The sequence below is a fragment of the Cinclus cinclus genome, chromosome 1 (genome assembly GCF_963662255.1).
Source record: "Cinclus cinclus chromosome 1, bCinCin1.1, whole genome shotgun sequence".
Taxonomy (NCBI): domain Eukaryota; kingdom Metazoa; phylum Chordata; class Aves; order Passeriformes; family Cinclidae; genus Cinclus; species Cinclus cinclus.
The window spans coordinates 4,880,944-4,895,501 of NC_085046.1; the positions used below are offsets into that span (position 1 = coordinate 4,880,944).

General features: G+C 39.0%; 1 protein-coding gene across 1 annotated transcript in view; it reads left to right on the forward strand.

Annotated features, from left to right (window-relative positions):
• The first annotated feature begins 1,040 nt into the window (after positions 1-1,040).
• The window catches only part of LOC134051954 (sodium channel protein type 5 subunit alpha-like), a 32,102-nt gene continuing 18,584 nt past the window's right edge, over positions 1,041-14,558 (forward strand). The window contains exons 1-11 of the mRNA XM_062506091.1: positions 1,041-1,295; positions 2,391-2,509; positions 4,521-4,625; positions 6,210-6,338; positions 7,112-7,203; positions 7,944-8,147; positions 10,715-10,772; positions 11,442-11,583; positions 12,038-12,235; positions 13,296-13,478; positions 14,014-14,406. Coding sequence (XP_062362075.1) covers positions 1,041-1,295; positions 2,391-2,509; positions 4,521-4,625; positions 6,210-6,338; positions 7,112-7,203; positions 7,944-8,147; positions 10,715-10,772; positions 11,442-11,583; positions 12,038-12,235; positions 13,296-13,478; positions 14,014-14,406 — 1,878 coding nt within the window. The remainder of the gene's footprint in view (positions 1,296-2,390; positions 2,510-4,520; positions 4,626-6,209; positions 6,339-7,111; positions 7,204-7,943; positions 8,148-10,714; positions 10,773-11,441; positions 11,584-12,037; positions 12,236-13,295; positions 13,479-14,013; positions 14,407-14,558) is intronic.

Sequence of the window (14,558 nt, forward strand, 5' to 3'; positions counted from 1 at the left end):
TTAACTTTCAAGATTAAGCTCTCACTGCTGTCATGGAGTCAAATTTGAAGCACACTTGAAGGGGTGATGGCAGCTTCTGAATTAAAAAAAACCTGTCTGTGTGCCTCCAAGGTGATCTTCTGTGCCTGCTCAGCACCGATCCACCCCAGGGAGAGCCCTCAGCCAGGTGGGATCATTGCACAGCATGCAGGTGGGGCTGCACTGGCTCAGGAGTTCCCTGACCCTTTACTGAATTAACAGTGTCTTCCCAGAAGTCATAATCAAAGGTAATATTTTAGAGAAATCTCCTTGCAGAGCATGCACTCAGGTTGTGTTTAGTAGATAGATTCTGCCCAAAACCTGGCCAAATTTCTTAATCAAAAGGCTTTTCTAGTCTATTGTCACTTTTTTTGCTCTGAGTGGAAGGCATACAATATAAACTTTGTCAGATCATTTCTGTGCTCCATGTCAGTCAGTAACTGACTCTATGGGTCACAAATTAAATCCTCTTGGATGCTGCTCATTCCTGTTTTGGCTCCACCAGGGTGGACTTTCCATCTGAAAATTCCTATCTGCATTAGTTAATTCAATACTTGATCCTCCCGTTGCTGACAGCTTCCACATGTTTCATGTTGTGGTTTTACTGTCCCATTTCCAAATGTTGGGCTGAACCAGAAGAGTAGTGTTTTGTTTTGTTTTGTTTTGTTTTGTTTTGTTTTCTGAGCAGCTCAAGAGTATTTAGGATAATGGGTATCTTAAATGAGGTGCTTCAAATACACTGTTTATAGAGGTTTGCTCACATCCTAAATGTGCATATAATTAGAAAAAAATACTGGGAAGACATCTCACTGAAAAAGGTATTGCTCATATATTTTCTTCTTTATTTTTTCTTCTTTGTAGTAGATGATGGCTTAGAAAGTTGATGTTCTTAGCCATGCATGGGCAAACATTTGTTTAATTTCCATAACTTAATTTCTTACCTGTTTTGGAGTTACTTGACTTCCTTTCTACTTGTTTCTATTGTTTGGACAGAATTAGTGACAGGAAGAGAAGCGTGAAAAATGGCTGAATTCTTGCTGCCTGGTACCAACAACTTCCGTAGGTTCACTCAGGAATCCCTGGCAGCAATAAAAAAGAGAATTGCTGCCAAAAAGAATTGTCGAAGAAATACCATAGAACAGAAACCTAAGGAGAAACCACGCCCTCAGCTTGACCTAAAAGCTTTCCAGAAGTTGCCAGCTCTCTATGGAAATCCTCCTCCAGAGCTCATTGGGGAACCACTGGAGGATCTTGACCCGTACTACAAAGATCATAAGGTGAGAGCCAGTCAAGATACTTGGACTTATTTTAAAAATTAATTAAATTTAATTTAATTTATTGTAGTGCCAAAACTTTCTGCAGGCAATCTATCAAAGAGTTTTGTTTACTTACACAAACTCTCATCCCTTTCTGGGTTAAACAATGCATGGAGTTGGCACAGTTGAGTGATGTGCTGTAATTTTTTTTTTTTTTAAATATTAACTTATAATTTTAAGAATGTAATAATATGAAATTGATTAACATTTGAATCAGAATAGAAGCAGAAAAAATAAATTGGATAATGGAAGAAAAGGGGGAGCTGAGAAAGAAATTATAATAGTTAGAAGTTACATAAATTTTGTATATTTTGTACATGATTTTGTACATTTTCATAAATTCCATAGTTTTGAACAATGTGTTTCACTCCATCTCAATGCTTTTATTCCACTTACACATACAAAAAATGATGCTTAAGCATAAAACTTATTTTAAAACAATTGCTGATGAATCCTTACAACCTCCTGACTCAAGCTTCATATTCCAGTTGTGACATATTGGAAGAACATGATTTTCAATAATAAACAGAGAAATGAAAGCTAATCCACTGGGAATTATACTTTTTGCTTGAGGGGAGGTTAAACATTGAACTAATTTCTGCAGTCTAAGAGCTAGAGTATCACTGTCAACAACAGCAAATAATAAAAACAGCCACAGCTCTTCCTTGCATCTCTTGTATATCTTGACTCAATGAAGGGTTCATTCAGTTTTAAGAGAATAATCATAATCATATTTAAGAGAATAATCATTTCTGTTTTAAGAGAAAAATCATAAGAGATCTTATGATCAATATAATCTTATAATCATAAGCTGTTTCTGTGCACAGCTCTTTGTAAATCACAAGGTTGAAAAAAGAAGTTTGTACGAAAGAATATTTTGCAGCCTGAGAGTCAAAGTTTCTGATGAAAGGATAGCACATTTATACAGCCTTTCCAGTTAATCAGGCTAAAAGTGAAATTCAAGCTCTTGCTCATGACTGACACAAGAGGATATAGCACAAAAATATGTTCTGTGTTCAACTTCCTGACAAATTCTTGTTTGTTTATTTCAAAAAGATTTTCATAGTGTTAAACAAGCAGAAAACAATCTACAGATTTACTGCTACACGTGCCCTGTGGATCTTCAGTCCCTTCCATCCAATACGAAGAAGAGCAATTAAAATTTTAGTACATTCATATCCTTTTATCAGCTTTATTAACTCTTTTGAGTATAAAACTCCACACAATCCTGTGCTTTTATATTTTACAGCATTGGGTTAATCTGGTCATTTCCTCACTAAAGACAGATTCTAATTATGAATCACCTTAGATATTATTATGTTTTGATGCTCTTGTGATATTTAGAAATAAATTATGTGGGTATTTGGCTTATTAAGCCTGATTTTCTACAGATTTCTGTTTTGAGCTCTGATGTTGTTTTCCTGATGTGTCATAAACAAGTATCTCATTCTGAAGCCTTTCCCAGTGAGAAGATTGATAAGATCACTATCCTCTTTTTCATCTTCTGCCTACCCAAATGTGGAAATTAAATTCACCTCATGTGCCAAAGCTGATCAACCATTGCCCAGATTTGAGAGAAAATGTTGAGACAGGCAAGCACATACAGGAAAACACTTAGAACAAAACCATGTAAACTTAGTTTCTTTGGGAAATAAGCTTCCAAAAGTGTGCGTGTGGTATATAAAAGTAAATATTTTCAGGAATGCTGCTGCAGAATACTCCCTTGGGAATATAAAGGTAATACAGATCCCACCTAATATATCAAATTTAGGGGGTGGGAGTCACAAGTGTGTTGCTCCAGTTTGACATTGGGGAAGGATACCTGAGCTGTTGCTTGGGGCTAAATCAGACCCAGAGTGGATTCTGTGAGTCCCTGTGGATTTCAGATTTCCAGCCATCTCCTGGCTCTGTGGTGTGAGGTGACTTTGATGACTCGAGGCTGTCATCGTAGCAGTGTGCAGATATCCCTGGATCCCCTCTCATGTGGGGCTTTCCCGGGTAGAAGTTGGCTGACATTGGCATTTCCACATGAGTCACCCAGCTGCTCCTGACAGCTGGACCTTGCCTACAGCTAAAGCCAGGAATTTTTTCTTTTTTTTTTTCTTTCTTTTTTTTTTTTCTTTTTGTGGGGATGGAGGGGATATTTAATGGCAAAGATGGATGTCTTCCCCATACTCTTCTGCTTTATGGATTGCCCACAGGTGTGGTACAACAAGATCCACCTTCAGTCATGTGCTTGAGCTTAGGTGCCAACATATGGGCTCCTGTTCTCTGGACCAGGAGGTCCCAGACTGCACCTGGGAAGCCCCTAGAGTTGGCTAAACCTGGGCATCACAATATTAAAACCCCATTAATCTATTAGAGAGCATCCAAAGGAGGGCTGTGAAGATGATGAGTGGTCTGGAGGGGAAGTCACACGAGGAGTGGCTGAGGGCATTTTGTCTGTTCAGCCCGGAGAAGAGGAGGCTGAGGAGAGACTCATTGTGGTTCTTCAACTTCTTATTCTCTTTACTCTGGTGACCAGTGACAGGACTCGAGGATACAGGGGAGGGTTAAGTTGGATATCAGGAAAAGTTGGTTTGGCACTGAACAGGATCCCCAGGACAGTGGTCGCAGCACCAGCCTGACAGAGCTCAAGAAGCACTGGAACAATGCTCTCAAGCACACGATGTGACTCTTGGCATGTCCTGAAAAGGGCCAGGAGTTGGCCTTGGTGACCCTGATGGTTCCCTTCAAACTCAGTATATCCTATGATTCTATGACCTAGAGCTGTTTGTGGCTCCTGCAGTCACCCTGTCAGATTTTGTGCTGTCCTTTGGAAGAGAAGAGCTTTGCCAGGTCAGAGGCAGGTTTGGGCTCCACCTGTAGGATTTGGGCAAGTGTTTAACTTGTATGCTGTAAAATGAAACTAAAATTGCATTCTTCCACCCAATCCTAGAGTGATTGAGGGTCCTTTTTCTAGGCTGGAAATGCTTAGGACAGCAGATCTGTTATCAGTACAGAATTCCATGAATAAGAGCAGTGGCGTGTTCTCATCTAGCATGGCTCAAAATCAGTGAATATTGTGCATGCTGTTCTTACCTGTGCTTTAAACAAAAACCCAGAATATATGCCAGTGACTAATGCAATATTTAGTTACATTTCTGAATCCATACAGTATTCTTTGCCTTCACTCCCGTGACTTACATTGTTCACCTGGTTTATCATGTGCACCATTGTAACTAATTGTGCATTCATGGCTCTGACTGAGTCATCTAAGTCTTCGTCATCTTCATGGAACACGTATGTTGAGTAAGTACCTGTGGGTATGTATATTTTTTATTTATGTAATTGTATTGAGTTATTGAGACTTGACACTTTTACTTGAGATGGTTTGTGGGAGATTTGAAAGGAAAGTTTCTTGTCTGAAGGGGATTTTTAAATTTAGATTTTATTTGAAGAAGTAGTTTTGTCTTTAAACCAAATATATACAATAACTTTGATGTTACAGGAGAGAGTAAATGTGGATTAAGTTGCACTGTTGAACTGGCTTCATGTTTGTTCTGCTGCTCCAGTTATCCAACTTTCTGAGGTTACTCAGTAATTATTTGCTCTCTATCAAGATGTATTTTCTGTTGTTACTGATGCCGATTGAGCACATGGGAGTTGCTGTCTTTCAAAATTCTGGCTAATTATATTGAAATGCGGAGTTTTGCTCTAATAAAATGTTCTGTCAGAAGCATTTGGCCTGCAGAGTGCTGTTAGAATGTAAAGCTTTTATCTTCAGTGCTGCCAACACGTGCAATGTTAAATCACAATAAATCCATGCTTTGTAGTCAGTCTTGAAACATATAATGCCATGAGTTTTTTGTTTTTTTTTTTTTTTTTTTTAGAGGCTATTTCAGCTGTCACTGTTTCACTTTGGCAAAATTGCTAGAATATGAATACTGATAATTCTAACATTCTAACACCTAACACAAAGGAGAAGATTCCCCAATACTTAGTATTAAAAACAGATTTAAAATTATTTCTTACTATATCATGTTAAATGACATTGAAACAGCTTGGAATGGCAAACTCTCATGCAAGCAGGAACAAGAATCTGCATGGTATTAAAATGCACATTTTCAGAAGATGTTGAAGTGCTTCCCTACCTATGAGAGAGTTAAAGGTTGGATCAGGGTTTATCTGCTGTTGGCATCTACCACCATTCAAATGCATCTCAAGAATAATTTCAGAATACTTCTTTCCAAATAAAAAGGGAAGCACTACATCCATATAATTTCTTAGTGCATTTGCTGACTACCAAATGAAAGCCTTTTGAATTCTGTGGGGATATCGCTGCCTTCTTGAAATTATAAGTGCACTCAGTTAAGTCCAGAAGAGCTTTTACTGATAATTTTCCATTAATAAGAATAATTGCCATCTTAAATTGAAAACCCTCTACTCTTGTATTCCTCTAAGTGTTTTAAATACTCTGCACAGAAATGGTTGCTGTGTGCTCAAAGGAAATAACAAAGCACATCACACTTTCACTTGGCTGCTTGAAAATGGGAGGAGATACAAATTTGATTCTTTATTTTAGCTAGTAACTGGGAGATTGGTGTTTCTGAAATTATGGAAACTCACATGAAAGAATTTGGAAAAAATTGTCGAATGCCATAAGGTGTGTCATGGGTTGCACATTAATAATCATGTCCAAGTTGAAGTCAGTTACTGTCTCCAGGTTCATGTGAGCCAGATACTGATGGAATAAAATGAAATCCAACAGAAATCTGTTAGATCTCTCCAGAATTGTCTCAGTTGGCTGGCCCAGACATTAAATAGTCTGGCTGTGCCTCTTCCGTTGAGTGCTAACCCTGCTCTTTCCCTTTGGCTCTTTTCTCCCCTTCTTAGATTTACTTTCACTGGCATTTACACTTTTGAATCATTGATAAAAATACTGGCAACAGGATTCTGTCTAAATGAATTCACTTTCCTTCGGGATCCCTGGAACTGGTTGGATTTCACCGTTATCGTCATGGCGTAAGTGGGGACAAATAAAATAAGGATTACCTGCCTCGACCCTCTGTGCTGGAAGTTCTCATTGCTCTGGTGCAAAAGGCTGTCTGTGGTTTAAAAACCAACCCATGGCTCCTAATTTCACCTGAAACTGTGTCTAGAACATTGACTTTTCCCCTTGTTTAGCACTCACTGTGATACAATAACATTTTAGCCTTTCAAGAAGGGAATAGAGCCGTGCAGAGCAGGATATTCCCAGTGGTGGGTATATGTGAATGGACGTGTTAGACTGGTGAAATGTAAGAGCTGGGCATAAATAAAGACTTGATGACCACATGAATGAAAGTATAATTTTGCATTTAGGGGGATGGGTATAGACACCAGGATATTGGATTTAATCACGGCTTCATCTCCAAAAATCATAGTGAAAGCCTAATTTTCTGGTAATTAGCAAGTTCTATATACTGGTTAAATGCAGCTACAGAAGGGTGATGAAACCAGCTCAGCCAATGTGTAAATTTGTAATTTTGAGGGGTACCCTTGTATCTTAAATGAATGATGTTTAAAGATGTTCACACAAAAGCAGCTGTGCACGAGCCAGGAACCACCTCAGAGGGAAACTCTAATAATGAAGAAATGCATTTCTATTTTGTAAGTTTTCAGACAAATCCTTGATATGTGGTCTTTTTAATACTTGAAATACTTTTGGAAAGATGGACAACCAAGAATGACCACTGTAAATAATTGCCCTATTAACTCTGTTCAACCACTTGGTATTTCACCTCTGGTCCTTACAGGTACGTGGGAGCCTTTAGTGACTTGGGGAGTGTGTCAGTCCTCCGGACTTTCAGGGTTCTCAGAGCTTTAAAAACCATTTCAGTAGTCCCAGGTAAGAAATCTTACTTGCTGAGTATTTTCTCCTACTTACAGCTCATTCTTTGCTTCACTCAAAAAGTTGGCTTTTGCCTCTCCCCACCCCGACCTCCCCCCTTCCTGTATCTTTCACAATTTGCAGACACAGCTGAATTTGTGCACACAAAAAATGTTTCAGTTCATCTGTCCCAGTCAGAATGAATCAGGTGTTAGAAATAATATTGAATATAGGTTTTTTTTTCATTATGCTTTTAAAGGTACGATTCACAGTTTATAATGTCAGTTTTACAGAATGTTCTTTTAGCTGATGTGTGTGTTATGGTTCCACAGAAATAATTCTGGATATTGAAGGGACTTTACCACTAATGCTCTTACATCATCAACCCATGCCAGGAGAGGTTCAGATTGGATACCATCTTCACAAATTACCAGTGTTGGAAGTATCATTTGAATCATGCATATTACTTTTCATGGATAAAGAAAACTAGACTATCTCTGGTTTGTCATTTTGCATGAATATTTTTCAGGGATTAGGGGAACATCTAAAAATTGTAGGGTCAATGAAAGGAGGAAAAAGATGTTTCTCTCATATTAGTCACTCTCATTCTAAATATACTTTTATTGCAAATATATTTGCCACGTATTAACCTGTAATTCATATACTTTGGCTTTTATACATTGTTTTGACTCTAATCAAGTATGATATTTGAATCTCAGTTCTTCATCCTGTTTTTCCTCTTTACATTGTCTTTTTAGGGCTCAAGATCATTGTAGGGGCACTTATCCAGTCTGTTAAGAAACTTGCAGATGTGATGATCCTGACTGTTTTCTGCCTGAGTGTTTTTGCCCTCATAGGCCTCCAGCTTTTTAAGGGCAATCTCAGGCAAAAGTGTATCAGGAACACTACAGAGTTTTGTAATAAAACATGGGAAAGCTATGAAAAGTTTGCTAATGATTCAGGTAATTTTTTCTCCTTAATTCTTCTTTAGATGATGCTGTAGGCACCCATGCATATGTGTATAACCACTGCTGTGAATTATGTTGATGTCTTGGTTGATATTTTGATGAGTAACTACCTGATAATGGCCTTTTGACTGCCAGAGCGGCTCGCAGGCATCCAGGAGTGCACTCCTTCCCTTCATTATAAGAAAAAGCCCTCCCAAATTTTCCAGTAACATCCAGAACTGTTTCCCCAAATGATATGACAGTAACTGAAACATGCATTAGCTCGTTCTCTGTTGTAATTCCCCAAAGCTCGCCTTCTACTACAAGCTGAAGAGCCATGCATCTTCATTTTCCTGCTCAGTGAGAACTGCTGCTCAGCTTAAAACAGAGGAATTTGTTGAAAAGTCAAATTACTTACTTCTTGACATCAAATATATCTTATTTTATGTCTTATATGAGATATATGCAATACATGTGTTTCATGTTTGCACCTTGGCTGATGCTGGTGATGGCACCATGGAGCAGAAATTTGAAAATGCATCAAAGCATTCGTAAAGGACCAACTGTAAGATGATGCAATTCAGAATAACAAAGCAAAGCCTTGTGTTAAAGGAGAAGCCTCAATATAAGTGAAAAAAAAAGCCAGATTATAAATAAGCAATGTCTGACAGAAATACAAAGAAAGCTTCATCACTGAAGAGTATCTCTCCCAGTGAGTTCAGACATGGCAGCAGTTGTGCAGGAAGAGAAGAATTTTCACAGAGGAACTCTGCAAATACATGAAAAGTCACTCAGAACTGCTGTTTGTCCACACACTGTGTGGGAGATTTGTTCAGACAGGATTTCTTCAATAACTTTAAAGTCCAGGGGAAGAAAGTGTAGAAAAGATTTTTGAGGAAAACCTTTTTCTTTTCTTGTTCCTACCAAAAGACCACGCATGAAAAGGAAGTAATTTACATGTACAGAATGCTGTAAAAATCATAATTGTAAGCAAACTGGAGAAGGAACCAATCAGTGACTAGAACACTGTAACAGTGACCATAAATGTGACAAAGTTAGGCTAAAAATGCTGATTTTCTGTGCTGAAGGACAAGAAGTAAAAGGATCTATATTTTAGTATATGCAGAACACTGAAGCTGTATTAAGGCAATGGTGTGGAGAAAACAGAGCTCAAGAGATAGAAAATCTGTGTTGATTCACAACCTTTGTGTTGTTCAAATTCTATGTCAAAAGGAATAGGTGAGCCCAGACAGGTTTAATGCATGGTACATTACTTATAGGATCTAGGATGTACAGCTCTATAAGCCCAGTTTTCTATATAAAACTATTTAATATATTTTTATGGACTGCTTTCACCCTGATTTTGTGGGAAGTTGCCATCTCCCACATGCATAACTATATGTTATTATGATTCTCTGAGGTTTGATCACTGAAGCTTCTTTAAAAAACCCTTTTTTTTTATTTTCTTTTTTTTTTTTCCAGTTTGCAGTAGTGGAGATGAGTAAAATTTCAGTGGGAAGTAGCCCAGATTGGAATTCATTCCTTTATAGGGTATTTGCATAGTATGGCAAAGATGATATCAAAGGTTCTTTGTGGTTCTGAATCGTGCTGACTTATCTGATGAGCACAGGAGAGGTTTGAGAAGCACCAGGGAGACATGAGACCGTCCTTATATCTGGGATAATAAATCCCCATCTTAATGGAGATAATTAGCTATTAGCTAAAGCTTTTACTTTGATTCTGCTGATAACAGAGTAAGAGAAATGGGGAAGAGTTCAAAAAGGGCACAGCTCCAGCATCCTAATGGATAAATCTGCATTTCTCAGCTAAGGGGGGTAAGGAGCTGCTGTTTGGCTCAGCAGTGGTGGATATTCACACAAGCAAATACTCTTTCTTCCCCATCAGAACCAGACTTTGTTTTTACTGCTCATTGGGAACAGAAGTGGTCTCTTCTACTCCTAGCAATGTTTGCAGACATTCTTGGAGGGTGGTAATTTCTGCAGGCCAGAAATGTGCCAGTTTGTGCCAACATTTACCAAATATTGGATTGCTTTAACGTTTAGATTAGATACTGGGGAGAAATTCTTTATTCGGAGTGGTGAGGCCCTGGTACAGGTTGCCTAGAGAGGGTGGCCCTGGATCCCTGGAAGTGTTCCAGGTTAGGCTGGACAGGGCTTGGAGCAACCTGGGATAGTGGGAGGTGTCCCTGCCCATTTGGAATGAGATGAGTTTTACAGTCCGTCCCAACCCGAACCACTCCGGAATTCTGTGACTGTGTTTGAGCTTATGTCTTCCAATTCTCCATTTCCTTTATACAGATGTAGCCAAAGTGATAATATCTTTAAAAATTCTGCATTAAAGTCTGCCTTCAGTCTGAAACTTGTTCACACACATATGCATGTTTATAAATAAGGCCAGGGCATTCTGCAATCTGGTGCAGTTAATGTGAGCACAGGAAACCTGTGCACTCGCTCTTACAGGTCACTGGTTACTCATCACTACTCATATTAAATAATAGAGAATTCAGGCTCTAAAATGCTCTGTGTTTAATTCCCCCCTCCCCCCTCTTTTTTTTTTAACAGATGACTTTGCTAGGAAAAATGGTACTGTGGATATTTTGCTGTGTGGTCCTGGTGCTGGGTGAGTGCTCTTAAGATTATTTTTTCCTTTGACATTTTCTCTGCCTCAGTGCTCCTATATTTGCTCAGTCATGTGAGACAAAAGCAGAAATTCAAATCTTTCTTTGAAGGCAGAAGGAGTAACACAGAAAACAAGGTTTAGCAAACAGTGAGATAATGTAAGTCTAGTATGGAATGAAGTATGAACTTGGAAGTTGGCTTATGGAGGTCTAATTCATCTTCTAGACTTCCCTGAAGTGCTGTCTTCCTCTTTCCCATGGATGTATGAGAGAACTGAAAATGTGAAAGATCTGGGATATAGCATAGGGCAGGCACTTCTCTTTGTGAAGTCTCATGAGTATTAAACTGGAAAAGCAAAGCACAGATTTTGGAGGGCAGGTTTGGGCAAGGAGGGAGATGTGACTGCTTTGCAGTGAGGGGCAGGGGATGACGATTGGTGATGAGGGGTCTGTCCTGGGAGGGTGGTCCACTCCCTTCTGTCTTCTTCCTTTGTTTCTGGATTGTGGGTGCTGCTTTTTCCATCCTGCCTTCCAGCCAATACTACCTGGAGTAGAAAATTGTTTTGCACTCTAATGAACTGCGGAGCTGAAATGTAAGCAGAACTCCTGCATAAAGATGAAGTTTTCCTTAAAATCTGCACATTTATAAGAACTCCACTTTTTAATTCTAGGGACTGTCCTCCTGGCTATAAATGCTGTAAAATTGGGCCAAATCCCGATTATGGTTTCACCAGTTTTGATACATTTGGCTGGGCTTTTCTTTCCTTATTCCGCCTGATGACCCAGGACTGCTGGGAGCGTCTGTACCAACAGGTATCAGTTTTGTGCATGGTTCAGAACTGATCTTCATTAGTTGAAGCAGAAAACGTGTAGAGAGGACAAGAAACCTCAAATAAAAGCAATATCTGCAACCTGTTGAGCCCGTGTCTTCCCTTCTGCCTGTGACTTCTAGAAAAGGGATGCTGAAACACTTCCCAGTCCTTCCACCTTGCTCTTGGAAAAAAATCCTAGAAGGACTTTTCAAAAATGTCCCTTCAAAAATGTAAAAAATGCCTCCTCGATTATCTTCATGGGATGTGCAATCAATGATTCACACATGGGGAGGAAGAGGGGGAAGAATAGCAAAGAAATTTCTAATTCCTTATTTAAGCTTCCTGAAGCATTGTGTCTAGGAAGCTCAGTGCTTTTAAAGAATTTCAGAGACACATTGAAAGCCTACTTGGTATTTTTTGTGGTAATGTTTATCTCTGGGGTGTGTTGCTTGCAGACCCTCAGAGCTTCTGGGAAGGTGTATGTAATCTTCTTCATGATGGTCATCTTTCTGGGCTCATTTTATCTAGTCAACTTGATTCTGGCTGTAGTAACAATGGCATATGAGGACCAGAACAAGGCCACCATTGCTGAAACCGAGGCAAAGGAAAGGAAATTTCGGGAAGCTATGGAATTACTGCAGAAGGAGCAAGAGGTATGTACATTATTTGCTTGCAAGTGTTTGTCTCATTGTTCTATTTTTGGTCATGTAGCATGGTTTAGGTTGGAAGGGATCTTAAGGATCATCTCATTCCAAGCCCAGGTTCCACTATCTGCCATTATCCCAGGTTGCTCAGAGCCTCATCCAGACATAAGAAAAAACATCACTCCCTGTGTACAGCTGTATATAAACACCACTCATGGAAATAGGAGCTAGTGATAACTTATTTAAATTAGAGATTTCTGGAGCTGCAGAACATCTTGTTCAGCTGTGTATGTTTCCTGTGAATCAATGACTTTTATTCTGGTTAAAAAACATTAGAGATGATGTTACTTTAAGGAAAGCAGTATTTTTAATTCTGGAAAACATAAAATTCCATCAACCAGCAGCTTCCAAAAGAAAATGTAGTTGTTTTTTAATTCTTTTTTTTTATTCTATTTCGTCATTTACGCTGAACAAAGAAACATACAGTAATTCTACTGCATTAACATCTGAGCCAAAACCTATTGTGCTTGAATGAAAAGTCTCTTGGTAACATAAATAGCATAGAATCTTCTGGAACAAGATACTCCTGTGTTTTTAAAATATCGCTCTAAATTCAGCATGGGAAGGAAAAGCATCCACACTGTGAATATAGTCCCAAGGATGCCCAGTGAAAAGAAAGAATTTTATTACAATTTGAACATTTATTTTGGGGAAAGGATATCTTCTACTGCATTATTTTGAAACTGAGGATTTTTATCATAAACAAATTTGCCATGTGGATGAGTAGGAGCTATAATGTGATTATTTTGCCTCTGGCAGGCCCAGTACATGTGATCCTATAGCGCACTGCAAATAGCAAATTGTTCAGTGCTCCATATGTTGGGGAAACTCTCCTCTTTCTTGCAGCATTATCACATATTTGAAGAATTTTAAGGAGTTTTGTGAAACTCATATTGCTAACAGGAAATAATAATATAGAGCATAGAAGTGTTTTCTTTCTGCTTTTATTCAAAGCACCCAGCAAAAATATCATCCATGTGTTTTTGTTTTTTTTTTAATTTTATTTCAGTCATTGGGTATTAAAGGGATTGATATCCTGTCACTTAGCTCCTTTGAAGCGTCTTCTCTGTCACCCAAAGAAATGAAAGAAAGGAGCAATAGGAAAAAGAAAATTAAGTCATTGGGGAAAGAAGATGATGATGAAGAAGAAGAACTCCCCAAATCACAGCTCCCAGACAGTCAACGAAAGTTGGTAATCTATAATATGAATCTGAGATCCTTACAGCTTTTCTAACTTTAATTTAAAATTAATGGCTTGAAAGCATAAACAAAATCCCATTACAAACACAGATCACTCTTAAATCTTTAAAACAAACAAATTTTGCGATAAAGAAGAATTAGATATAAAAATGAATTTTAAAAGGCAGTATTATAAATGAAGGATGAAAGCAAAGTTAAAATTGTTCAATAAATTTTCTATACCAACGAGAAATAAAAATAAGTGAATGACTATCAGAACTTAGCTTTTAAAACTTCATTCTCTGTGAAAAATTTCATACTAAAAATGTAAGTATAAAACTTATCTCAAAAATAGCTGGCACAAAGTTTTAATATCTGCCGTTGACAATTCAAACATAATCCTTCCCAAAAAATCTAAACCAAATAGGAGTTTTGGACTTGCAGTGGTTGGCAGTAAACGTTATGAAGCTCTAATAGTTTAAAGTCTCCCCAGATTTTCCCAGTGATGTTGTGCTGTTCTCTCTGTTTTGCTTTCCCTGGGCTCCCAGTCTCTCCTGGGCCTGGCGTACGGCCCCAACGCCAAGCGCCGGCTGAGCCACGGGAGCGTCTTCAACTTCCAAATCCCCACCGTGGAGGTGGATTCCAGCACGGATCTCGGTGCCGAGGACACCCACGGTGCCGGGGGACACAAACCCCGGTGCCAGTCCCTGTCAGGAGCACAGACAGGGAGACGCCCCAGCCTGCAAAGCCAACGGGGGCACAGCTCCCACCCCGCCACCCCAAACTGTGCGTGGAGCAGCAAGGGGGGCAGTGTGGATGAACATCTTGGGGTGGGATTGGGGCTGGGAGGAGGGAGCAGCAGGGTGCACAGCCAAGATCCGGTGTCCTCTGAAGGAGCTGTACTTCCACCGGTCATGGAAGACTTGGGAAAGGGGGATCTGGTAAGGGAAAATATTATATTTTAAGTATATGCTTTATAGTGTGGCTTATCGATCAGTGGCAGGGTTGTTGGGTTTTTTTTTTTGTTGTTGTTGTTCTTTGAAGAGTTTCACCTTAATGGCAAACAGTGATGAGAACTCAAGCATACCGATGT